This window comes from Geotrypetes seraphini, chromosome 8 (genome assembly GCF_902459505.1).
Source record: "Geotrypetes seraphini chromosome 8, aGeoSer1.1, whole genome shotgun sequence".
In the NCBI taxonomy this organism is placed as follows: domain Eukaryota; kingdom Metazoa; phylum Chordata; class Amphibia; order Gymnophiona; family Dermophiidae; genus Geotrypetes; species Geotrypetes seraphini.
Window position 1 is genome coordinate 158,534,735 of NC_047091.1, and position 27,649 is coordinate 158,562,383.

Consider the following 27,649-nt stretch of genomic DNA (forward strand, 5'->3'; position numbering starts at 1 on the left):
CTCTGCAGCTTAGTTTTATATGCTTATATTATTGTTTTTTGGACAATCTTACAATAAGACCATGAAAAAACAAGTCACGTTCATCGCACAGGATGACAGGAGCCTACAAGTCTGCAAAAGACAGACTTGGCAGTGCCCAGCTGAAAAGCGCTTAAGAACGAGGTAGGTGAGGGGGGTGTCCCGTGGTCATTTTTTCTAACTCCGCCCTCACCTTCATTAAGTCATTTTATTTAAAATGCTGCTTATAAGCACGTTCTGGAAAGTCTAAGCCTGAATCATTTCACAATAACAGCTTGCAAACTTGTTTCTGGAGCCAGCTAGCTTTCCACTGTGTCTTCAGCTCGATCAGCATAGAATAGGAGCAAAAACGGGTTAAAAGATAAATGCTTATCTTTATAAGCGTGATAAGGATGTTTTAATGCCGTTAGCAAATGACTGCACTTCCAGTGGCATCTGAACTGCAGTTTTATCTGCAGCCTTTTTTATATGTTTAGTCTTTCTCCCTGCCAGCATTAGCAACCCTGTCACAATTCTAGCTGATGGTTTAAACCAATGGTTCCCAACCTTGTCCTGGAGGACCACCAGCCAATCGGGTTTTTTGGGATAACCCTAATGAATATGCATGAGAGAGATATGCATATAATGGAAGTGGCAGGCAAGCAGATCTGCTCCATGCATATTCATTAGGGCTGTCCTGGAGGACCACCAACCAGTCGGGTTTTCAAGATATCCCTAATGACTAGGCATCATTTTATAAACCATGGAGAGCACCTTAACAATTGCAACACATTTAAAATTTATTTCTCAAGTGTAATTTCACCCACACTTATCACAAATTTATATGAATCTCACTAGCACCATTGATTAATGAATATGCATGAGAGAGATTTGCATATAATGGAGGAGACAGGCATGCAAATATGTCTTATGCATATTCATTAGGGATATCTTGAAAACCCGACTGGCTGGGGGTCCCCTAGGACAGGGTTGAGAACCACTGGTTTAAACTTTGGAAGGTTCAGGCTAGCTCAGGGGTGGGCAACTCCGGACCTCGAGGGCCGGAATCCAGTTGGGTTTTCAGGATTTCCTCAATGAATATGCATGAGATCTATTTGCATGCATTGCTTTCAATGCATATTCATTGGGGAAATCCTGAAAACCCGACTGGATTCTGTCCCTCGAGGACTGGAGTTGCCCACCCCTGGCCTAGCTAGTCGTGAAACATCCTCATTTGCAGGGCTGAATTAAGGGTGTCTTGGATCCCCCAGGTGAGTGGTTCCCAAACCTGTCCTAGGGGACCCCCAGCCAGTCAGGTTTTCAAGATATCCCTAATGAATATGCATGAGAGAGATTTGCATATAATGGAAGTGACAGGTATGCAAATCTCTCTCATGCATATTCATTAAGGATATCTTGAAAACCTGACTGGCTGGGGGTCCCCCAGGACAGGTTTGGGAACCACTGCCCCAGGTTGTTATAAATAACCTTCCGTTAACTACTGCTACATCTTAGTGACTCTCGAACTTCTATGGCTTTGGCGGTATATAAGAATAAAATTATTATTATTATTCTTTAATCAGTCACTGGTTTTTACCTCCCCCTTCTTATGTCCACTTTCAAGTCCTCGCAGTGCTACTATCAATAAAGTGAACTTTGAACTTTACACCCCTGGCTGAATTATTGACATCTCATCCTCACGACTCCTTTGTTCTGCCTTGATTGTGCTTTTGAATTTGCTATTGTTTTCTGTTCGCAGTTGGGCTCTCCCTATCTGTTACCTAGGAAAGACCATGCCACAAGGTGGAGTAGCATGTTTGAAATATATTATGGCACAATGCATTGAGATTTTCTAGCAAGAATAGGTGTTACTGGGACACAGAATGAGGCCAGTTAAATGGCTGTTTTCCTTTCTTTAAATCTTCTCAGTAGACAGCACTAATTCTATGCTGTTATTCATTGTGTCTGTTTCTTTTCACAGACCAGTTGGGTACCATTATTACCAGAACCAAAAATATACTGGTAAGTAGTACCCTGAAGATCATGATAATAAGTATAATTAACACATAGAATTCAAAGAGATACGATAATTAGTTTAAAAAAAACAAGTCTTTTAATAGAACTTAGCCTACTTTTCCTATACAGGATTTTCTGAGCTAAAATTGATTTTTCAGATGATAATTTTGTTTTTACAGGCTCACAGAGAAACCTACAGCATGTAAATGCATTTCATAAATAGCACACAGTGAGAACTGTTTTCTAAGCTGTGCATGCAGATAGGTAATAAAATATATGCTGTTTGAGAATCACCTCACCAGCGGCAGCCAGATGGCTGATTATGGGTGGGCATGGAATTCATCTTCCCCTGGCTATGCTCTCCACCCCTTCCTGCCTGCCAACTCCAAAATATTAAATGCCTGAACTGGCAGGGTAGCTAGCAACTGTCATTTGAAACATAAGAATAGCCTTACTGGGTCAGACCAATGGTCCATCAAGCCCAGTAGCCCATTCTCACAGTGGCCAACCCAAGGAATAGCAATATTCCATGCCACCGATACAGGGCTTCTCCCGTGTCTTTCTCAATAACAGACTACGGACTTTCCTCCAGGAACTTGTCCAAACCCTTCTTGAAACCAGCTATGCTATCCGCTCTTACCACATCCTCTGGCAACGCGTTCCAGAGCTTAACTATTCTCTGAGTAAAAAAAAATTTCCTCCAATTGGTTTTAAAAGTATTTCCCTGTAACTTCATCGAGTGTCCCCTAGTCTTTGTAATTTTTGATGGAGTGAAAAATCAATCTGCTTGTACCCGTTGTACTCCACTCAGGATTTTGTAGACTTCAGTCATATCTCCCCTCAGCTGAAGATCCCTAACCGAAGAGCACTGGCTGCCCAAGGAGAAGGAAATCTTCAGCTGGCAGGGTTTAGGGATCCCACCAGCCACAGCAAGAGTGCTATAATTTTGGGTGGGCCTGAGTTCAACCTGGGTGAGCAGTAGCTGTGCCACTGTACCTCTCTGCCCCTCACACCTTTGATGGGGCTGAAATCACTGTGTTATATTTTTAGTCATATTTGGGGTGGGGTCAGAAAATACCACATACCCCCAGGTTCTATATAGGTTGCCAAAATTTGGGTACCTAAATATGGGCTGCATATCCCGGATCTGCATGTAAGCTAATTAGTTAATGAGTCACTGAAACCGTCTGCACAATGTGCAGCGGTGGCGAAAAGGGCAAACAGAATGCTAGGAATGATTAAGAAGGGGGTCACAAACAGATCTGAAAAGGTTATCATGCCGTTATACTGGGCCATGGTAACCCCCCCCCCCCACCGACACACACACACCTGGAATACTGCGTCCAACACTGGTCGCCGTACATGAAAAAGGACATAGTACTACTCAAAAGGGTCCAGAGAAGAGCAACAAAAATGGTTAAGGGACTGGGGGAGATACCATACAGCGAGAGGCTAGAGAAACTGGGCCTCTTCTTCCTTGAAAAGAGGAGACTGAGAGGGGACATGATCAAGACATTCAAGATATTGAAGGGAATTGACTTAGTAGAGAAAGCGAGATTGTTCACCCTCTCCAAGGTGAAGAGAACGAGAGGGCACTCTCTAAAAGTTAAAAGGGGATAGATTCTGTACAAACGTAAGGAAGTTCTTCTTCAATCAGAGAGTGATAGGAATCTAGAACGCTCTTCCAGAGGCTGTTATAGGGGAAAACACCCTTCAGGGATTCAAAAGGTTGGATAAGTTCCTACTGGAACAGAACATACGCAAGTAAAGCTAGTCTCAGTTAGGACACTGGTCTTTGACCTAAGGGCCGCCGCGTGAGCAGACTGCTGGGCACAATGGACCACTGGTCTGACCCAGCAGTAGCAAATCTTATGTTTTTATTTACAATCACTTGGGATTGTACAATCTTTGGCACTCATTTGGGTTTAAACATGGACCTGCACTGCGCCCTAATCTATAATGTGCACCTAAATTTTATACCGCCTATCCTAAAAAGGGGTGTGGCCATAGCAAGGACATGGGTGGGTCAGGGATATTCCCAGAAATTAGGAGTGGTTTTTTTAGACATGCATGCTGACATGCATGTCAGCATTGGTGCATTTATCATCTGGGTATAGGTTTCATACCTTGTCAAGATTCTACAGATATGTTGGACAAACTCTAATATATAAGTTACTTAAAGATGTAAGAACTATACTTATAATAACTTTAATAAGTTTTCAATATATGAGCCTATGAAGAAGCGTAGCGACGTTTAGCTCCATAACTTCGGTATCTTGTATGCCATGGCGTGCCGCTTCTGATGGCTCTTTAAAAGTTATATTATTTATGCACCAGCATCTGTACCAGGTTTCAGCAGGCATTAAGCACAGTGCCCAAAGTTAGGCATGAGATCTGCACTAATCCCCCCTTTTACGAAGCTGCGTTAGGCTTTTTTTTATCGCTGGCCACAGCAGTATTAGCTCAGATGCTTCTAGAATTCCTATGAGCGTCGGAGCTAATACCGTCATGGCTGGTGATAAAAAAGCCTAACACAGCTTTCTAAAAGGGGGATGGGGTAAACTAAAGCCTCCTTTGCAGAATATCAGTTTAGCGCGGATCTTCCTGGCACTTAACTGTGGGTCCTTTTGGGATTTTGAGGTCCATTTTTGCAGTGCTTGGTTCAGTTTAATGGTCCGTCTGACACTAAAGAGTTGGGAGACATCTTTGAGGGTTGTTTTGGTTATGATTAAGTATTTATGTCTTCCTCTCCATGACTTTTTGATACGTAACTGTGGGTTCCATTTACAGAATTCCGCCTATAGATTGCATTTTAACTGTATGCATTATTTGCTTTGAATATACAGCCTACATAAAAAGCAGGGCTGATGTCTGGGGGTACATTATACCTGCAACAATTTTCATGGTGAATATGTGCATACATGTTCTCTTTCAAATCTGGGCAAAGATCATGGATAAAAAGCACCCAAGGACTTTGTATCGGGTCTTTGGCTTTTCAGCCAGATTATCTTCAATGTATAAAGAGTTTAAAAGTGTGATATTTATTTATTTTATTTAAAAGATTTCTCAACCTCCTATTCCTAATAGTAACATGCATAAATTAGAACAAATAGGACTTGTACACACATCAAAGATTACAAATCAATCAATGCAAACAGTTAGTTCACAGCTCTCCATAATAAATTCAGAAATCAGAATTAATTATAAACATCATTCATTGGAATTCTTAGTTTTGAGCATTTTCTTAAACTTCTAAATATCAGACAGAGCTCTTTGCGGTCCAGTTAATTTATTCCACAGAGTTACTCCTGTGATGGAGATAGCCAAGTAATAGATTGCCATAGTTTGTGATAAATATCAAGGAATCCCATGGTAAATTACTTTAAAGACCAGTACTAATGTTTTGAAAATACTACGTAAGCGTACAGGTAACCAGTGGTTTCCTCAAGCAAGGTGTTATGTGTTCAAACTTTCTAACACCACAGATCAACCTTGCAGCAGCGTTTTGAATCATTTGTAATGCTTTACACTGTACTGTTGTAATCCCTAAATAAAGGGCATTGCAATAGTCCAGTTTTGAGAATCTTCAGGATCCCAGTCAGCATGGATTCACCAAGGGTAGGTCCTGCCAATCCAATCTCATCAGCTTCTTTGACTGGGTAACAAGAAAATTGGACTTGGGAGAGTCTTTGGACGAGGGTCAAGATAAGAAAACTGGGTCATTAGGGCATAGACAGGGGGTGGGTAAGCAGAGTGGGCAGACTTGATGGGCTGTAGCCCTTTTCTGCCGTCATGTTTCTAAAATCATATGTTGACATCATTGATTTTAAATGACTTAACAGTTGCAACTGAAAAAAAGTAGATTAACTACAGACAAGACTTGATCCTTCATGCTGAGTAGAGAGTTGCGCGGGGACAGAAATCCCACCCGTCCCCGTCAAAGTCCCACCCGTCCCCACGGGGAATCCCACCCGTCCCCACTCGTCCCCATGAGTAATCCCTCCATCCCCACCCGTCCTCGTGAGGAATCCCCTCCGTCCCCACCCGTCCCTATAAACTTCAGAAATAGTTATTTCATTTAATTATGCTACTGAATTAAAGGCTCTGGTAGAAACCCATTTATAAATAAGCAAAGAGATTTTATTAATTTGGAAATATTAATTGGGAAGAATACATACTTTGTAAACGGGTTTCTACCAGACCCTCTAATGTTTATACATTTTTATCAACACAACTAATATATTACTTTATCCTGAAGCAAAAAAAAAAAAGAAATAGAATTTTTTTCCTACCTTTGTTGCCTGGTTTCTGCTTTCCTCATGTTCTCATTCAATTCCTTCCATCCACTATCTCTCTTCTCTCTGCGTCTTCCATTTGCTCTGTTACTGTGCCTCTCCCTTTCTCCCCCCTTCCAAATTGATCTGGTACCCATCTTCTTCCCTCCGCTCCCCCCATAGTCTGGCATCTCTGTCTTCTTCCCTGCCAGCATCTTCGCCCCACTCTCTTTTCCCCATTTCCCTTCAGTGTCTTCTCCCCACTCTCTCTTCCCCATTTCCCTTAAGCATCTTCTCCCCACTCTCTCTTCACCATTTCCCTTCAGCGTCTTCTCCCCACTCTCTCTTCCCCATTTCCTTTCAGCATCCTTCTCCCCCCATCTTCCCCATGTCCTGTCACCGTCCTTCTCCTCCCTCTGTCTTCCCCATGTGCTTTCAGTATCCTTCTCCCCCTCTGTCTTCCCCATGTCCTTTAAGCGTCCTTCTCCCCCCTCTGTCTTCCCCATGTCATTTCAGCGTCCTTCTCCACCCCTTTGTCTTCCCCATGTGCTTTCAGCGTCCTTCTCCCCCCTCTGTCTTCCCCAGTGCTTTCAGCGTCTTTCTCCCCCCCTCAGTTTTACCCATTTCCCTTAAGCTTCTTTTCCTCTCCACTCCACCTTTCCTCCCTTTCTCCCTCCCTGCCCCTTACCTTCGTGGCGCTTCCCCGCCTGCCCGCCAACAGAACAGGCCCAGTCCGACAAACCTCCCTGTCCTGAATCCATCTGCTGTAAGAAGGTAATTTAGATTCATGGCTACAGGGCAGGGAGGTTTGTCGGACCGTGCCTGTTGTCGGTCGGTCGGGGGAAAGCGCCACGAAGGTAAGGGGATCTGGCCGGCTCTGCACCCTCCCTAAGGCTTCCCCGGGGTGGACCACCCCCTACTGCCCCCCCCCTTGGTACGCCACTGCCTTGAATTTTTCCTACCTGCCCTGCTGCAGCACACAGCCGACTGGAAGTCTTCTCGATGTCAGCGCTGATGTCGGAGGGAGCACTGACATCGTGGAAGACTTCTGACCGGCTGTGTGCTGTGGCAGGGCAGGTAGGGAAAAGAAGACGAGCCTCATGGCTCGAGTGCATCCAACCCCGCAGGAACCCCGCAATCCTAGGGGGCGTCCCCACGGGATCCCCACAAGCCTAGGGGGTGTCCCCAAGGGATCCCCGTGACCCGAAGGGGGAAACCGCGGGTCCCGCGGGATTCCTGTCATCCCCGTTCCCATGCAGCTCTCTAATGCTGAGTGTTGAATCCAGCCAGATTCCTAGAATTTTCAACTTTCGTTGGAGGCCTCATTACCGCAAGGATGCACTGAGGCTTGAGTCGGTCCAGCGAATGGCCACCCGGATGGTCTCGGGACTCAAGGACCTCCCGTACGAGGAACGGCTGGATAAGTTACGGCTATACTCACTCGAGGAACGCAGAGAGAGGGGAGACATGATCGAGACGTTCAAGTACCTCACGGGCCGTATCGAGGTAGAGGAAGATATCTTCTTTTTCAAAGGTCCGACGGCGACAAGAGGACATACATGGAAAATCAGGGGCGGGAAATTGCACGGTGACACCAGGAAATACTTTTTCACCGAAAGAGTGGTTGATCGCTGGAATGGACTTCCACTTCAGGTGATCGAGGCGAGCAGCGTGCCTGATTTTAAGAAGAAATGGGATCGTCACGTGGGATCTCTGCACAGAGATAAATAGGGGAGGGTCATTGGGGTGGGCAGACTAGATGGGCCGCGGCCCTTATCTGCCGTCTTTTTCTATGTTTCTATGTTTCTATCAATAGGATCTGATCCCAAACCTTAATCTCTCTAGGCCATTGTGGATCTACCTTTCTCCCAATCAACATAACTTCTGATTTTGCAAGATTCAAAACCAATTTGTGCTTCACCATCCACTCATTCACGCTTTTCATATATTCAGCCAATCTTTCATTCGGCTCACTTCTCCAGTCTTGCATTGGAAAGAAAAATTGGATGTTGTCAGCATAAATACGATATGCTACTTCTATTTTCAGAAGGCTCTCACCTAATGACGACATGTGCAGATTAAAAAGTAATGCAATAAAGGCAGAGCCCTGTGGTACGCCTCTCCTCATTGACTTACTGTTGGATAATTTACCACTACTTTGCACCTTAAACATACGGTCTTGGAAGTAAGATGTAATCCATTGTAACACAGTCCCACCCATAAGCAGGTTTATCCAGAAGAGATTTTCTAACTGGTGGGGTGAGTTTGCACTCTAATGGATCACATACTAGAAATATATAACACGTGATAGCAATGGGGATATTTCTGAACTTCATGCCCAATATATGTAAAATAATTGTGCACCTCTGAGAGCATCTTACTTAAGCGTAGCATATCAAATATTAATTAAACTTGAAAACTTGAAATGAGGACTCTTTCTTGCGTTTTTAAGGTTCTTTGATATGGGGAGTGTGTGGTGCAGTGATTAGAATTACAGCCTTGGCATCCTGAGATTGTGAGTTCAAATCCCACACTGCTCCTTGTGATCCCTGGCCAAGTCACTTAGGGGCAAATTCTATGACGTGCCCAAAAGGTAGGCACTGATATAGGCACTGTTCAGCGTGATTCAAGCAGAGTTAGGTGCTGTTTAGTGAATTGCGCTGAGCAGCACCTATTTTGGAGGCGCCCAATAAATAGGCCAACTCTAGGCACAACTAAAAGTTAGGCGCCCATGCAAGTGCTTTAGCACACTTAAGAGCAGTGATTCTGTAACAAGGTGCCTAACATGTAACCACACCCATGCCTAACATGCATAGCGCCTATTTTTGTGAAGGCCGCCTCAATTTTTAGAGGTGCCTTGTTACAGAATCATGCTTTCTTGAAAGGTGCCTAAGTTTCAATTAGTGCTGATTAAAAAGCTTAATTGAGCTTATTACTCAGAAGCAATCAGGAAAGAGACAAACTACACATTCAGAAAAGACCTGAAGACTCACCTCTTTGACAATGAACTGTTTCAGTTTCTGTATAGCAACCGCTGCTTCTAGATCCCTCCTCTTGCTTCTCCATGCCCCCGTCCCCTACTACTTTCCCCTTCCTCTTTGAGCTTGGATGGGTTTGTGCGACTCACAAATGGAAGATTAGATTTAGATAGGCGCCTATTTAGTTGGCGCCTCTGAAATAGGTGCCTAACTTTAGGCGCTGGTTACAGAATTTGGGCCTTAATCCCCCCATTGCCCCAGGTACATTAGATAAGAGTATGAGCTTACTAGGACAGATAGGGAGACATGCTTGAGTATCTGAATGTAAACCACTTAGGCTATAAGTGGTATATAAATACTTAAATACACTTCTCCCTCCAGATTCGCGGGGTTAGGGGCAGAGCCAGACCGCGAATGGTGAAAAACTGCGAATATCCGGCTCTGACCCACCCCCGCCTCCCTCCCGCCTTCCCTGGTCTAGCGGGCTTTCGGGGCAGGAGCGATGTTCCTACGCTCCTGCCCCTGATCTCACCATTAGGAAATGGCTGCTTTGAGTTCCCATAGTCTCTCGAGACTACGACGGGAACTCCCTACAGCTATTTCCTAATTGCGATCTGCACGGGGCAGGAGCTTAGGAAGATTGGTCCTGCCCCAAAAGCCTGCTAGACCACCAGGTAAGGCCGGGATGCTGGGGGGAAGACTTAAGGATGTTTTTTTTTTTCTTTTTTTCCCCCTCCGCAAAAAATTGCGAATATGTGAAATCACGATTACTGAAACCGCGAATGGGGAGGGCGAAGTGTAAATGGGGCTCTTCCTTGCATGGGTTCCTAATCATATTTGGCACTGAACATCAGCAGCAATTAAAGACCAGTATAATCTGCTGTTCCTGACCCTTCAGGAGCTTTAAGCTTCATGCTCACTTTCCTCATTAGCAGACTGTGTGAACCCATACCGATATTAGAATGTATTTGATTTGTGTGCTAGTTGCTATGTTTTTTTCCATTTTAGATCCATGCTATTGGTTTCAGAATTGTCTTGTTTCCTTTCTTCAGCCCCTGCAAGTGTGACTGGCAAAACTGATAAATTTGAGGGCAAGAAAGAGTCTGGGACAATCTTATCTCATGCAGCACAAGTCAAAACAATTCATATCCCCAAGCCCATGATGACAGCACCGTTTCTAAAGGTATACCAACCATGAGAAAGGAGATCGTTCAAGTCAGCTCTTTCGAGGGGGGAAAGCATTGTTTTTTAGACTTGATGTAAGAGGAGGTTGTATAGGGGAGTCTTTGATTGTCATCCTGCTGCTCACAAGACACTGGTTGTTTCTTAAAATTGGTGGCTGCACTGAGGCTCTGCAAAAGCCAAAGTGATGATATCCTTGGTAATATTTCTCTGTTGGATCATTCTCTTTGCTGTGGTTATATTTCTAAGGGAACTCTCAGTTGCACTAAGCCTAACTCATCATCTTAACAACATGCATAGGATACACTTATGAGATGGGCTAAACATTAGGCCACTAAAATTCAACACTGAATGTTTGAAGGAATGGCAGAGGAGGGGGCTAAGGGCCTGATTAGCCCAAGCACTTAGGCACCTGGGCCAACCAGAATGTTAGGTTCATCTCCCAGTGTATTCTGGGATGCACTGGGAGTGGCCTAAGATTCCAATTAACCAGATCCCCTAGGCCCCTCCTAAGGGGGGTGGCCTAAGTGATCTGCCAATTGGAATCTTAGGCCACTCCCAGTTAATCCCAGAATGCACTGGGATATGGGCCTAACATTCCGGTTGGCCCAGGTGCCTATGGACCCTCCTGTAGGAGGGGCCTTAAGCGCCTGGGCCAGTCTGGCCCTTAGGCCCCTCCCCGGTGCATCCTAAATACACTGGGAAGGGGCAGACTCACCATGCCTCCGAAGGCGGGCCTGTCGGCCAGATGCAGGCAGGAGCCATCTGTCTGGCCAATGAAAAAGGTTAGGGGGGGTTCAGGTAGGGTTCTTTTGGGGCTCCATGTGGGGGCTCCATGTGGGGGTGGGGGGTCTGGATGGGGTTAGGGGGGTCTTGGTGGGAGGTGAGCTTTCAGGGGGTGGGGCAAGCTTTGGGGGGTGGTAGTGAACTTTCAGGGGCGGGGGATGTAGCAGGAGGGATTGGGCATCCCTCCTGCTGGGGAACATTTTTTTGGGGGAGTGTCTGCAGGAGGGATTGGGCATCCCTCCTGCCGCTGATCATTGGAGGAGGGTTTGGGGTATCACAGCAGGAGAGATAGGGCATCTCTCCTGCCAGGGAATATTTGGTGGGGGGGGGGTCACACTGGCTTCACGCAGAAAGGATTGGGCATCCCTCCTGCCGTGATCATTATGGGGGTTGGGGCACTGGTTGCCTGGACTGCTGAGCTGATCGCAGCAGCCCCGATCAGCTCAGCAGCCCAATCTGGAACTTATACTTGTTTTGACTTGGTCTAAGTCAAAACGTATAAGTTCCGTCTAGGCAACCTGTCAAAGTTTTCGATTATGGCTGCTGGATGACTAAGTCTAGGTTGGCCCACATCCCACCTTACCCACTCCTCCAAAAATGCCCCTTTTCGCTCTGGGCGCATAGAGGCAGGGAAAAGGCCTAAGCTGGTTTTAGATACGTCTAAAACCCTGTTCAATTATCGGTACTTGGATGACCTGGCCTTTTGCTTGTCTAAGTACCAATTTAGCAGGTTTTTAGATGTATTTGTTTTTTGACTATGAGCCTCATAAGATATAAATGGTATAAAAATAATTGATCTTTTAGAAGTCTGCTCCATCACTGTGGTAAAATAACTGAGAAGGGTTTTTTGTCTAGTCACCCATAGTTGTATTGTACCTAGAATTTTTCTCTGATGGAAACAGGGGTTGCGTGGTATGGAAATATTTTCTTTGTTTCATTTTATATTGCAGCATCCAGACCTTACCACAGGACAAAAGAGATATCTCTGGAGCATTGCCAGAATCTACAGCACCAGCTTCATGCGAGCATTTATAAAAAAGCAATATATGAATTTATCTCATCATCAGAAACAACTTGGAGCACTGAGATGTAATGGTATGAAAGAATTCACTACTCATTGTTCTCATACTACCAATACATTAGCAGATAGATAATACTTTGTGTTTGTCCTATGGTCTGAAGGTCTCAAAACCTCTGAGAAAAATCAGGTCAAGCCAGAGTCTTTGCAAGGACAACACACCTGGAGGAAAACTTCACAGATAAGTGTGGAATCAACTCTTACTCCAGTTTCCTCTGTACATTCATCGAGTGCACGAGATGGAAAATTAAACCTTCTATATAAACAAAGGTGGGCTCTACTTTTTCCTCACTGATGACACAACAGGTTGAATTAGCAAATTTTGAAATGCGTAAGTAGTCACAGTGCAAGTCATCAAGGTTTCAACCCTTTTTCTGATGAAATGAGTTTTTATTGTAGAGAAATGACTTTGCTTAGCAGTAAAATAGAAACCCCCCCTCCAATTGATTAGGAAATTAATTTGGTCATGTTGGGCTATCAGATCCTTTTATGCTAGAGACATACAAAGGGAAAAATTTTAAGTTCCTTTTTGGATTTGTGGCCCTTTTCCCCAATTTTTGGTTTGTTTCATGTATTCTAAGAAAAACTATTTAGTGCCCATTGGATCTTCTTAGTCTGTTCAAATCAACTTTCCGGATGTTGATTCACAAATTAATGGGCATTGAATTGATTTTGCATGCACATTTTTAAGGCAGGTTGGTTTGTTTGGGGCCTGTTTATTAAAGCGTAGTGTGCGATTACAGAATTAACATGCAGGTAGTGATGCTGCTGCGATAAAGGCACCAAAGCACATTCAATTTCTATGGGCTTTGGTGCATTTATCACAGAAGCATTGCTACCTCAGCTTTGTAAAAGGGTCCCTAAGAAGTTCCTAGGTATAAAATGGGCTTCTTAGCATGTAGCATGTGCTAAGCTTTAGTAAAAAAAAAAAAAAAAAAAAAGGCCCCTTTATTGATTGATATTTATGAGGACAAATGAAAAATTAAAGGCAATTGTTAAATTACGCAATAACCGGAACAAAGCTAGTGAAATGCAACATATGTACTCGTACATTGCCTGTTGGATAGTTTGTCCACGCACAGTGCAATGCTCGGCTTTAGTTGTGTGACGGTCACAAGATCAGAAACATGGATGCTCCATTGCAAGATTGCACCACTGAAGAATAACATGCAGTAAAGCACAGTTACTTACCGTAACAGGTGTTATCCAGGGACAGCAGGCAGATATTCTTGACTGATGGGTGATGGCACCGACGGAGCCCCGGTACGGACAATTTTAGTGTGATTGCACTCTAAGAACTTGGAAAGTTCTAGCAGGCCGCACTGCGCACGCGTGAGTGCCTTCCCGCCCGACGGAGGCGCGCGGTCCCCAGTTAGGATAAGCCAGCTAAGAAGCCAACCCGGGGAGGTGGGTGGGACGCAAGAATATCTGCCTGCTGTCTCTGGATAACACCTGTTACGGTAAGTAATTGTGCTTTATCCCAGGACAAGCAGGCAGCATATTCTTGACTGATGGGTGACCTCCAAGCTAACAAAAAGAGGGATGGAGGGAAGGTTAGCCATTAGGAAAACAAATTTTGCAAAACAGATTGGCCGAAGTGTCCATCCCGTCTGGAGAATGCATCCAGACAATAATGAGATGTAAAAGTATGAACTGAGGACCAAGTAGCAGCTTTGCAGATTTCCTCAATAGGAGTGGAACGGAGGAAAGCCACAGATGCTGCCATAGCTCGAACTCTATGGGCCGTGACAGAACCTTCCAGTGTCAGTCCGGACTGAGCATAACAAAATGAAATGCACGCTGCAAGCCAATTTGACAACGTACGTTTAGAAACAGGACGTCCCAATTTATTCGGATCAAAGGACAGAAAGAGTTGGGGAGATGATCTGTGGGGCTTAGTATGCTCTAAATAGTAAGCTAGAGCCCGTTTACAGTCCAAAGTATGCAGAGCCTGTTCTCCAGAATGAGAGTGAGGTTTCGGAAAGAAGACAGGCAGAACAATGGATTGGTTGAGATAGAATTCTGAGACAACCTTAGGGAGAAACTTTGGATGTGTACGCAGAACCACCTTGTCATGATGAAAGACAGTAAAAGGTGGATCCGCAACTAGTGCATGTAGCTCACTGACCCTCCTGGCAGAGGTTAGGGCAATAAGGAAGACCACTTTCCAAGTGAGAAATTTGAAAGGAGTCGTAGCCAGAGGTTCAAACGGAGGCTTCATTAAGGCGGAGAGAACCACATTGAGATCCCAGACTACAGGGGGTGCTTTAAGAGGTGGTTTCACGTTGAAAAGACCCCGCATGAATCTGGAAACCAAAGGATGAGCTGAAAGGAGTTTTCCATGAACTGGCTCATGAAAAGCAGCAATAAGTTTCAAGTTTCAAGTTTATTCAGTTTTTGATGAATCGCCTATTACAGTTTCTAGGCGATGTACATATTACAATTTAGATAAAAGAAACAATAGCACTGAGGTGGACTCTGATGGAAGTAGACTTGAGGCCAGAGTCAGACAAAGAAAGATGATAATCTAACAAGGTCTCCACTGCAAGGGAAGTGGGATCATGATGATGAAGAAGACACCAAGAAGAAAATCGTGTCCACTTCTGATGGTAACATTGCAGAGTGGCCGGTTTCCTGGAAGCATCCAGAATAGAACGAACGGGCTGAGACAACAGAGTATCATTTGAAGTCAGCCCGAGAGATACCAAGCTGTCAGGTGCAGAGACTGGAGGTTGGGATTCAGAAGGGTCTCCTGATGCTGTGTAAGCAGAGAAGGAAACAATGGAAGAAGAATAGGCTCCCTGGAACTGTGTTGAAGTAGAAGGGAGAACCAATGTTGTCTGGGCCATCGTGGAGCGATGAGAATCATGGTGGCCTGTTCCCTCTTGAGCTTGAACAAGGTTCGCAACATGAGAGGTAGCGGAGGTAAAGCATACAGGAACAGATTGGACCAATCCAGGAGAAATGCATCCGCTGCCAGACGGTGAGGAGAATAGAGTCTGGAGCAGAAGAGGGGCAGCTGGTGATTGTGAGGAGCTGCAAAGAGGTCTATCTGAGGAGTGCCCCACTGAGTGAAGATGGACTGTAGAGTTAAAGGATCGAGTGTCCACTCGTGAGGCTGAAGAATTCTGCTGAGCTTGTCCGCTAAGGAATTCTGTTCTCCCTGAATGTAGAGAGCTTTCAGGAATAGTTGGTGATCTGTGGCCCAAGCCCAAATCTTCTGGGCTTCCTGGCACAAGAGGTGAGAGCCTGTCCCACCCTGCTTGTTGATGTAGTACATCACAACTTGATTGTCTGTGCACAGCAGGAGAACCTGAGGAAAGAGAAGATGTTGGAAGGCCTTGAGGACATAAAACATCGCTCTGAGTTCCAGGAAATTGATGTGATGCTTCATTTGCTGGGCTGTCCAAAGTCCTTGAGTTTGGAATTCGTTCAAATGAGCTCCCCAGGCATAAGGGGAGGCGTCGGTGGTGATGACAAGTTGATGAGGAGGTAGATGGAACAGAAGACCTCTGGAGAGATTTGAGGATATCAACCACCATTGTAGAGACTGACGAAGAGATGATGTCACAGATATGTGTCGTGAGCAAGGATCCGTCGCTTGGGACCACTGGGTAGCTAGGGTCCATTGAGGAGTGCGCAGGTGATGTGCGAAGGGGGTGACATGAACCGTGGAGGCCATGTGACCCAAGAGTATCATCATTTGCTTGGCAGAGATGGAACGATGTGGAAGTACCTGCTGACATAGAGATTGAAGAGTTTGAAGACGGTTGGACGGCAGGAACGCTCTCATGAGGACTGTGTCCAGCACCGCTCCAATGAATTGAAGTCTCTGAGTGAGAATGAGATGAGATTTGGGTAGATTGATCTCGAACCCCAGAAGTTGTAGAAACAGGATGGTTTGGTTGGTGGCCAGGAGTACTGTCTGAGATGAATTGGCCTTGATTAACCAATCGTCCAGGTAAGGAAAGACCTGAAGGTGGTGAGAGCGTAGAAAGGCAGCCACCACAATCAGACATTTGGTGAACACTCTTGGAGAGGAGGCAAGACCGAAGGGCAGCACCTTGTATTGGTAATGACAATGATTGATCATGAAGCGGAGGTACTGTCTGGAGGCCAGATTGACCGGTATGTGAGTGTATGCCTCTTTGAGATCGAGGGAGCATAGCCAGTTGCCTTGATTGAGAAGAGGGTAAAGAGTGGCCAGAGAAAGCATCCTGAATTTTCTTTGACCAAGCATTTGTTGAGATCGCGAAGATCTAAAATGGGTCTGAGATCTCCTGTTTTTTTGGGGACTAGAAAGTAACGGGAGTAGAATCCCTGCCCCTTTTGATCTAGAGGAGGGATTGAACCTCCTGAAGAAGGAGGGAAGACTGAGGAGTGTTCAAAGCAGACTCTCTTGGCAGACTTTGGGCAGAAAGTGTCTGAAAGTTGAGAGAGTAGCCGTGGCGGATGATGTTGAGGACCCATTGATCCGAGGTGATGATTTCCCAACGGCTGAGGAAAAAAGTAAGACGGCCACCTATAGGTTGAGGCAGGTGGGCAGATGGTAGAAAGCTGGCTATGCCCTGGAGATCTAAGTCAAAAGGGCTGTGTGGATTTTTGTTGTGGAGGCGGCTTCGCAGGTTGCTGCTGTGGTGGCCTAGGGGTCTGTCGTTGTTGCTGACGTTGACGCCTAGGTTGTTGGGGAGCTGATGGCAAGGGACGAGCCACATAACGGCGTTGATAGGCCGACTGTTGTCTGAAAGGCCGCGCCGGTGGAGTCTTCTTTTTGGTTTTTAGCAGAGTATCCCATCTAGTCTCATGGGCGGAGAGCTTTTGGGTGGTAGAGTCCATGGATTCCCCAAAGAGTTTGTCCCCCAGGCATGGTGCATTAGCCAACCGATCTTGATGGTTGACATCAAGCTTCGACACTCTGAGCCAAGCAAGGCAACGCATAGCCACAGACATGGCCGTTGCTCTGGTGGTAAGTTCGAATGTGTCATAAATTGATCGAACCATAAACTTACGGAGTTGGAAGAGAGAGGACGAGCAGTGGTGAAAAGCCTGTCGTTTTCGTTCAGGAAGGTACTTCTCAAAGGAAGCCATGGTGGTGAGAAGATGCTCGAGATAGAAAGAGAAATGGAAAGCATAATTACCAGATCTGTTAGCTAGCATTGCATTCTGGTATAACCGTTTACCAAACTTGTCCATGGCTTTACCTTCCCTGCCAGGAGGGACAGAAGCGTATACACTAGCTCCGGCAGACTTTTTAAGCGTAGATTCCACAAGAAGAGATTCATGTGGAAGCTGCGGCTTATCAAATCCAGGGATAGGAATCACTTTATACAAAGAATCCAATTTACGAGGGGCTCCTGGGATGGTCAAAGGAGTCTCCAGATTCTTATAAAAGGTTTCCCTCAAGATATCATGGAGGGGTAGTTTGAGAAATTCCTTTGGAGGCTGGTCAAAATCCAGTGCATCAAGGAAGGCTTTGGATTTTTTAGACTCAGCCTCCAAAGGAATAGAAAGAGATTCACACATGTCTTTCAGGAAGGAAGTGAAAGATGTAGAATCTGGTTTAGAGGATGGGTCAGGGGCAGCAGGATCATCCTCATCCGAGGAATACTCACCCTCAGAAAGAAAAGGCTCTTCGGAGTCACCCCACAGATCAGGGTCCCTAATATGGGAGCTACGGTCTCGAGACTCCGGAGTGGAGGGTACCAGGTGTCGGGATTTGCGTGCCGACTTACCTGACCTCATAGACACTGTACTGGGAGATGTTACAGGCTGCATCGGTGCCGAAGTCTGAACAGCCTGGTGTTGAGCTCTCGGTTCCGGTGCGAGGACTGGCATAGAGACCGATGAAGCGGAGTGGATCGATACCGACAAAGAGGACGCAGACAAAAGAGGCTGCTCCACTGCCGGTACCGGTGGCTCAGACCGGATCGGGACTGGAAGGCTCGGTGCCAAGAGAGCAGGAAGAAGCTGTTGTAACTGCTCCTTGAGCTGCACCTGCAGGACGGCTGCAATGCGCTCGTCCAGAGAAGGCACCGGTACCGCCTTTTTCTTCTGTGGTACCTGCGGTGCCGCTCGACGCCCCGAGGATGAGGAGCCAGAGGTCGAGGGACTCACCTCAATAAGGGCGGAGCGCTTCCGTGGGCGCTTCGCGGTCGGCAGGACTGGGCTCGATGCTATCGAGACCGGAGGACGCTCCAGCGGGGATGGCTTCTTTACCTGGGTGTTGCGACGCCGGCGCAGTTTCGACGAAGTGGGTGCCGACTGAGGTGGGGCCGATGCCGGTGTCGATGTCGCAGGGTCAGACACATCGGCACCGAAAAGCAACCGTTGCTGGATTTGACGGTTTTTTAATGTACGTTTTTTCAAAGTGGCACAGCGGGTGCAGGTAGAAGCCTGATGCTCTGGACCCAGGCACTGTAAGCACCAGTTGTGTGGGTCTGTAAGAGAGATAGGCCGTGCACACCGCTGGCACTTTTTAAACCCTGGCTGGGGGGGCATGAAAGTAAAAACGGCTTCTGCCAAATCGAAGGCCGAGGCCTTGATGGTGGCAGCAGGCCCCGCCGGGGCAAAACCGACGAAAGAAAAGAAAAAAGAAAGAAACTCTTTTTTTTTTTTTTGAATAAGAAAATAATAAAAGAAAAAGAGGAATACAATTTCCTAAAAGATTTCGCGAGCGGGAAGGCGTCAGGAAAAAATCTTTTCAACAGCCGTTGAAAAGTACGTCTTCTTAGCTCCGTGGAAACTAAGAAACTGGGGACCGCGCACCTCCGTCGGGCGGGAAGGCACTTGCGCGTGCGCGGTGCGGCCTGCTAGAACTTTCCAAGTTCTTAGAATGCAATCACTCTAAAATTGTCCATACCGGGGCTCCGTCGGTGCCGTCACCCATCAGTCAAGAATATGCTGCCTGCTTGTCCTGGGATAATATGCTTTTTGGGGCAGAGGGAGTGAAACCTATCGAAATTCACCATTGGATATTGACTCAATATGGACATAGCACCAAGAATCAACAAAAGATTTGAGTGGGTAAAAAGGCTTAAAGTGGGAGGAACAGGGGTAACCAATGAAGGTTGTTCTGGTCATCCATCAACATCACACACACACAAGAGCACATTGACAGGGCGGATGCCTTACTTAGAGAAGACCAACAGATAACAAATTTGGATATCAGCTATGGATCTGCATTTGCCATAATGCATGATGACTTGGGATAAAGGAAAGTCTGCACATGAATGTGTTCCCAAACAGCTTACTGATCTGCACAAGCAACAGCATGTAGAGGTTGTGACCCAGTTCCTGAGATAATATGAAGAAGTTCCAAGTATTCTGGAGAGAATTGTCACCGGTGAAGAGGTGCTTCATTGTGATCCGGAGAGCAAAAGACAACACATGATGAAGGAAAGGAAGTGGTGCTCACCTGGCTTTGGATGCAGCCGGAAAACTTCTCTGTAGGAATGCAGAAGTTAGTTGAACGATATAACAAATGTGTCTTCTGGCATGGTGACTATGTGGAAAAGTGGTATGTGCAATTGCTCACAGTTACTTCTATTAAAGCTGTTAAATGTATTTTGCCTTTATTTTGTTGATATACCCTCATATTAACCAATTTTATGAAGAATTTGCCCCAACTGTGAGCTAACAAATGCCCATCCCTATTTTTTTACACAAATGCTTGGTAGGAAGTTAAAGTTAAGGCTCCCAGAATGTTTCCCAGCAGTGTTTCCCAAGTCAGTCCTGGAGTACTCCCCTTGCCAGTCAGGTTTTCAAGATATTCTCAATTAATATGCATGAATTTCATTTGCATATGCTGCCTCCATTGTATGCAAATCTCTTCATGCATATTCATTGTGGATATCCTGAAAAACTTGACTGGCTTGGGGGTATTCCAGGACTGACTTAGGAAACACTGTTTTAGAGGACAATTTCCACAATCCCCGCATAACTGCAATGTCCAAAGGTTATATATTTGTAGCTGACCTATCCGGATAACTTTAACTGTTTATTAGCTAGATAAAGTATGATGAAACCTTCCGCCCAATATGTGGCGGTGGCCAAAAAAGTAAACAGGATGCTGGGAATTATTAAAAAAGACTAAGAATGTCATATTACCCCTGTATCGCTCCATGGTGCGACTTCATTTGGAGTATTGCGTTCAATTCTGGTCTCCTTAACTCAAGAAAGATATAGTGGTGCTAGAAAAGGTTCAAAGAAGAGCGACCAAGATGGTAAAGGGGATGGTACTCCTCTCGTATGAGGAAAGACTAAAACAGTTAGGACTCTTCAGCTTGGAAAAGAGATGGCTGAGGGGAGATATGATTGAAGTCTACAAAATCCTGAGTTGAGTAGAACGGGTACAAGTGGATCGATTTTTCACTCCATCAAAAATTACAAAGACTAGGGGACACTCGAAGTTACACAGAAATACTTTTAAAACCAATAGGAGGAAATTTTTTTTCACTCAAAAAATAGTTAAGCTCTGGAACGCGTTGCCAGAGGATGTGGTAAAAGCGGATAGCATAGCTGGTTTTATGAAAGATTTGGACAAGTTCCTGAAGAAAACTCCATAGTCTATTATTGAGAAAGATATGGGGGAAGCCACTGCTTGCCCTGTATTGGTAGCATGGAATATTGCAACACCTTGGGTTTGGCCAGGTACTAGTGACCTGGATCGGCCACCATGAGAACGGGCTACTGGGCTTGATGGACCATTGGTTCTGACCCAGTAAGGCTGTTCTTATGTTACAACAGCTATCTACACAAGTCAGCCACAGAGACAGTAGCCCCTTGATGTATGGATACATTTATCCAAATTTCTCAGGCTCACAATCCTTCTAGCCAACTTATTCAGAAAACCTCAGCTGGTCAGCAGTGGGATATTGCCACTATCCCGATAAAGGGAAAATCCACCTTGGTCTCATCTCTAGAGATCAGGATATCTGGCCCAAACCTATCCATTCAGCAACCATCATACTAACAAAGGACTGATCCAGTTAACACCTACCCCCTCTTTTACGAAACTGCAATAGTTTCTAGTGCAGGGAGCCGCGCTGAATGGCCTGTGCTGCTCCCGACACTCATAGGAACTCAATGAGCATTGGGAGCAGCGCGGCTCCCTGCGCTAGAAACTGCTATCGCAGTTTCGTAAAAGGAGGCCTTAATGTTAACCATACAAATTCTCTTAAATAATGATCCACTTTAAGCATATTTTGAAGGGGAATATAGTGATAATAAAGTAAATTTCACACAGCTCCACTCATGTATTTCTTATTACAGGCTAAAGCCAGGAGCTTTACCTAGAACAGGAAATAAATCACAGCAAATTCAACAGTCCTCAAGCGCTAGAGAATCTCTTAGACAGCTGGGTAAGTCTCTAGATATAATTTGGTTTAGCATGGAAAACCCCCCCAATGTTATTTTAATTTCAATCTCATTTGTTCCAAGTCTAACCAGAGTATTATGTACATATGCTTTCAGGTTCTGCTTGCCAGTCTGCACCCAGTGAAAGTGAACAAAAGACAGAGGAGGAGTTGATAAGTGAATCTCTGAATTCCATATCAATAGAAACTGATGAAGAGAAAGTCTGTCAATGAGGCTTCACAAATCCTGAGACAGAACTTTACAGATATCACCTTGGGAATGCTGAATCAGGCTGCCTAAGAAATTGTCTTTTTAAATTGCCTACAGGAGTTAACTGCATATGAGTAACTCCATGCACTAAATGCCCTGAAGCTGCTCTGACACTCATAAGAATTAAGCGCTGGAGTATTTAGTGCTCTGGGCTGTGGAAGAAACCTCTACCGCAGCATAGTAAAGCCTAGCAATTGTAGACGCTGAAATTCAATTGAATAGTTTCTCAACCTAGAAAAAGATAGACTGAAAGTGTTTTATGAGGAAGCTAGAAAAAGCACCATTGCCTAGTTCAGGACAGATGATGACAAAGACCTTTTTTTTTGTGGAAAATTACAATGACTAGAGCCTAGGGCAAAACCTTTTAAAGTAATACAAGGTTGACCATGGTAAGAAAGAAGTTACATTACTCAATACTGAGACATATTAATATATGAAGATCTTGTTTAGACCTTAGCAATGTTTACAGACATTTCTGTACAAAATAGGCAGCAAAGACCTTTATTTATTCAATTTTCTATACCGTTCTCCAGGAGAGCTCAGAATGGTTTACATGAATTAAGTGAATAATTAAGTGTGTGGCTGCTTCTCTGTCTTTGTGTAGACCAGGGGTGTCAAAAGTCCCTCCTTGAGGGCCACAATCCAGTCGGGTTTTCAGGATTTCCTCAATGAATATGCATGAGATCTATTTGCATGCAATGCTTTCATTGTATGCTAATAGATCTCATGCATATTCATTGGGGAAATCCTGAAAACCCAATTGGATTCCAGCCCTCGAGGACCTGAGTTGCCCACCCCTGTCCTAGACTCATCACTTACATTTCACGAACAGATAAATTCTTTGGGAAAAAAAAAAAAGTGTTTTTTCAGTCTGTATATGTTGAGGAAAGTTAGATCATTATTCCATCAAGAACATTTTTCAGTGTTGGTACAATCCACTATGCCTGCCCAGATAGACTACTGTAATTCAGTTTATCTGGGCATTAAGCAAGGCAGTCTAAAACGATTTCAGTTAATACAAAATATGGCTGCTAAGCTTATTTTCAGGAAACGAAAGTACGATCATGTTTCTCCTCTGTTGAGAAAATTTCACTGGCTCCCAGTTCACTTTAGGATCCAATTTAAATGTGTATGCATAATCTTCAAGCTTCTCTATAGAATATTTGATCCTTTAGTCCCCTTATATTGGAATACCTTTAGATCTTGTCACTTGAGGAATACACAGAGATATAAGTTATCTTTCCCCTCCTTTAAGGGAATTAAATCTGTTGGAAAGCTTAGTCAATCTCTTGTTTTCAAGCTGGTAGAGATTTAGAATGAACTTCCTGACTCTATTAGATTGATAGGCCAGCTACAACTATTTCATAAAGCCCTGAAAACCCTGCTGTTCACACAGTATTTAAATGGCTTAACTACAGTATCAACGAAATGATAATAATACAGCTTTTACTTCTCTCATGCTCTTCTTCTTATGTATGTACTCTAGTCTTAATTACGTGTGAAAGGAGTCGATAATAGGAAGGAACCGTATACGCTGGGAGGAGAGAAGCTGATATGCACGGACGGGGAGAGGGACCTTGGGGTGATAGTGTCTGATGATCTAAAGGCGAAAAAACAGTGTGACAAGGCCGTGGCTGCTGCCAGAAGGATGCTGGGCTGTATAAAGAGAGGCGTAGTCAGAAGAAGGTGTTGATGTCCCTGTACAGGTCATTGGTAAGGCCCCACTTGGAGTATTGTGTTCAGTTTTGGAGACTGTATCTGGCGAAGGACGTAAGAAGACTTGAGGCGGTCCAGAGGAGGGCGACGAAAATGATAGGAGGCTTGCGCCAGAAGACGTATGAGGAGAGACTGGAAGCCCTGAATATGTATACCCTAGAGGAAAGGAGAGACAGGGGAGATATGATTCAGACGTTTAAATACTTGAAGGGTATTAACGTAGAACATAATCTTTTCCAGAGAAAGGAAAATGGTAAAACCAGAGGACATAATTTGAGGTTGAGGGGTGGTAGATTCAAAGGCATGTTAGGAAATTCTACTTTACGGAGAGGGTGGTGGATGCCTGAAATGCGCTCCCGAGAGAGGTGGTGGAGAGTAAAACTGTGACTGAGTTCAAAGAAGCGTGGGATGAACACAGAGGATTTAGAATCAGAAAATAATATTAAATATTGAACTAAGGCCAATACTGGGCAGACTTGCCCGGTCTGTGTCTGTATATGGCCATTTGGTGGAGGATGGGCTGGGGAGGGCTTCAATGGCTGGGAGGGTGTAGATGGGCTGGAGTAAGTCTTAACAAAGATTTCGGCAGTTGGAACCCAAGCACAGTACTGGGTAGAGCTTTGGATTCTTGCCCAGAAATAGCTAAGAAGAAAAAATTAAAAAATTTTAATTGAATCAGGTTGGGCAGACTGGATGGACCATTCGGGTCTTTATCTGCCATCATCTACTATGTTACTATGTTACCTGGTATATAAATTGAAGATTAGATTAGAAAATTAAAAAAAATAACTGATGCAGTTATTTTCCAATTTTAATTTTAGTATGTACACTGTTTTAGACTGTTTTGCAATAGAGACTTCATAATAAAAAGAAAAACTATGGGTTACTTATTCAGTCAGTGGCAAGCAGTGTTTTGCTGACCACCATCAATGTTAACCCTGGAAATTCAATGCCAGGTCATGTCCGGATTCGGGTAGTGAATTTCCAGGTAGAGGGGGAGCTGACTAAAACAAAGGCCACTTAAGTGTGATATTCAGTACTTAACTGGCAATGAAGAACTGCGCAAAGTCTCCCATCGCCATTGATACGACTCCATGTTGCTGCTCTCAGACTATGACCATCCTTACCTATTTATTACCGCCCTCTTTGTAAAGTCTTTTTTAACTCGCTCTCTGCAATCCCAGTTTTTCAGTTCTCTTCTTCTTAGATGTAGCTCGCTGACTCTTAGCCATTTTTTTGTAAACCGCCTAGAATCAAAAGGCATTTGCGGTATATAAAGATTTATGTTATGTTATGCATAACCCCTGCTTGTCTCTGGAGATCACCCCCATAATAGTCTAGTTTGAGTGCTAACCGGGCATTTTCAGTAGTACTATTTAGTTAAATGCCACTGAAAATGTCCCGTTAGCCCCAGACAGGCTAATTTATTTATTTAATTAACAATTTATATTTAAACAGCCAGGATCCTATGTAATACAAGCAGCGCCACATCCAATTGGACTCACTCATATTCTGAATGAAACAGCAGAGGATGGTGAGGAATATCTGATGCTTCTCGATCAGGGTCTATTACTCCTCCATCCCTATTCATGTTTGGCTTCTGCGGTCCCGCTACCGGCGCTTCAACCATGAACACAGAACAGAAATATTTGTTAAGCAATTCGGCCTTTTATCAGCTTCTACATATTCTTCCCCTTCACCTTTGAGTCTCACAATGCCGCTTTTGCACTTCGTCTTATAACTAATATATCTAAAAAAAATCTGTCTCCCTGTTTTACCGTGTCAGCTATTTTTTTTCTTACATTTGCATCTTTGCTTTCCTAATTACACGACCAGCCTCTCAACTTTTCCAGATATTTTTGCCCGTCTTCCTCTTTCTGCGATCTTTTGTAGTTTATGAAAGCTAACTTCTTATTACTTACCTTCTCAGCTACTACTTTTGAGAACCAAAGTGGCCTTCTATTCCTCTTACTTACTTGCCTCACAAAAAGGTTTGTCACCCTTACAATTGTTCCTTTCAGTTTTGCCCACTGCTCCATCCAGACGTTCCCACCCAGACAATTCTTTGACGAAAACCCCATCCAAACAAAGTTAGTTTTTTAAAGTCTAGAACCTTTGTTTTTGAATGAGCCCTCTCTATGCCCATCTTAATATTAAACCGTACCATGCAGTGATCACTGGATGCCAGATGATCACCCACTGTAACATCAGAAACACTTTACCTGTTTGTAAGCACTAAGAACATAAGAATTGCCACTGCTGAGTCAGACCAGTGGTCCATCATGCGGCGGCCCTCTGGTCTAAGACCAGCACCCTGAGACTAGCCCTACCAGCGCACGTTCTTGTTCAACAGAAACTTATCTAACTTTGTCTTGAATCCTTGGAGGGTGTTTTCTCAGTATGACCCCATCCCACATGGGTTCCATTACCAACTACTGGAACAGTTCTTGTAGCGAATCCAGGATCTCCTTACTTCTAGAAGACCATACAATAGGGATACCCTAATCAACATCCGGCATGTTAAAATCACCTATTAGTAAGACTTCCCCTTACTAATAGACGATTTTAACATGCCAGAGACAGCCAAATGGAGATAGGATATCACAGGAACTTGAAAGATCGCTAGTTCCAATTCTTTGTTATATGCAAAGTTTATTATTCTAATCAACGCACCGATAGATTATACAGATTACTGAATTTTGGGTACAGTGAATTAGTGATGCAGACATGCTGAAACACGCCTGTGTCAGGTCTCGTCAATAAACTGGTTCCAACAGTGTGGTTCCTGATCTCCTTTGGGCTGTCTCTGCCTTTTATTTTCTTTTGTGGTACAGCGGAATTCTGGATTCTTCTGTGCTTTGTTGAACTTAATTACTTTGACTTTCGCATTTTAAAAAAATAAAAAAGGCATGGAGGGGAGGTTACTTGCACACAGCAACATTTACTATCCTAAAAACAAGGAGGTGTGATACAACTCTACCCATTTTTCTGGACAAACTAGGTAGGCCATACTAGTTTTCATTTGCCATCATTTACCTTGCTATGTTAACTAGAAACATTTAACAGTCCATAAAAATGATGTATTAGCAATTTTACATACATGAGAAAAGGGATTTTATTACAGTATGGCAGGAATTCATAAGGCAACAAAATCAGGAGTCTATTCATACATTTCTAACAACTTCCTATTTTGGTAACATTACTATAAATGTTAATATTTACGATATTTACAAGATAGCATTTTATACACAGATCAGTTTACTATGTGGCACGCATCTTTTCTTAGAAATGTATTTTGTAAACCAGTAAAACATTGAGTTGCTGCTTACAGTAGACATAAAGCGATATTTTGTTAGCAAATAAGACAGCCAGGTGAGTATAGGAGGCAAAATATCAAACATGTTACAATTAATTCTTTATGGCCCTTAAAATATTTCAAGACTTGATTTGATTGGAGAAAAACTAAAGGAAGGAATGAAAGCTGAAGAACATTAGCGAGAAGGATTTGCTTTAGGACTTCTTATATTCAATTCTTTCCACCTTCACATCGTCTCCGATCAGCTGATACACATATGTGACGACCGTGGCAGCTTGGATATCCATCAGTACAAATGAAGGAATAATATTGCTTGAAAATTAAAACAAAAAAAACCAAACATTTAAAACAAAATGAAACAGCAACTAAATATTTTGACATAGAAATCTAAAATCAAAAGGGCAGATGAACTCTAACCTGCCCAATTCATTACTTTGTTTGCATCATAGGTCCAACCTGATCTCTGGTTTTCTTTTCACATTTTTACAATTACAAATCTGATTTGTTCATCCCAGCTGTTTTAAATTATGCTACTGTCTTTGGATCCACTGCCAAGATGGATCTATGCAGCCATTAACCTTTGCAATAAAGAAATATTTTCTGCAGTTGTTCTTGACCTCTTGTTCTAGAACAGTGTCTCACAAGCTTGTCATTGGGGCCTGGGGTTTCAAGATATCTGTGA

General features: G+C 44.1%; 2 protein-coding genes across 5 annotated transcripts in view; one reads left to right on the plus strand and one right to left on the minus strand.

Moving 5' to 3' along the window:
- The first annotated feature begins 3 nt into the window (after window positions 1-3).
- Window positions 4-22,578, plus strand: FAM216A (family with sequence similarity 216 member A). Its single transcript, XM_033957277.1, has 7 exons — window positions 4-162; window positions 1,979-2,019; window positions 10,318-10,448; window positions 12,184-12,328; window positions 12,416-12,581; window positions 21,582-21,670; window positions 21,783-22,578. Exons 1-7 carry the CDS (start codon window positions 20-22, stop codon window positions 21,896-21,898), a joined length of 831 nt encoding a protein of 276 aa, XP_033813168.1. The 5' UTR covers window positions 4-19; the 3' UTR covers window positions 21,899-22,578.
- A 3,994-nt stretch (window positions 22,579-26,572) lies between these two features.
- Window positions 26,573-27,649, minus strand: part of VPS29 (VPS29 retromer complex component) — a 50,753-nt gene continuing 49,676 nt past the window's right edge. For all 4 annotated transcript variants that reach the window (XM_033954372.1, XM_033954373.1, XM_033954371.1 and 1 more), the window contains one exon: window positions 26,573-27,279. In XM_033954372.1, the coding sequence (XP_033810263.1) occupies window positions 27,162-27,279 (118 nt within the window). In that variant the 3' untranslated portion in view covers window positions 26,573-27,161. The remainder of the gene's footprint in view (window positions 27,280-27,649) is intronic.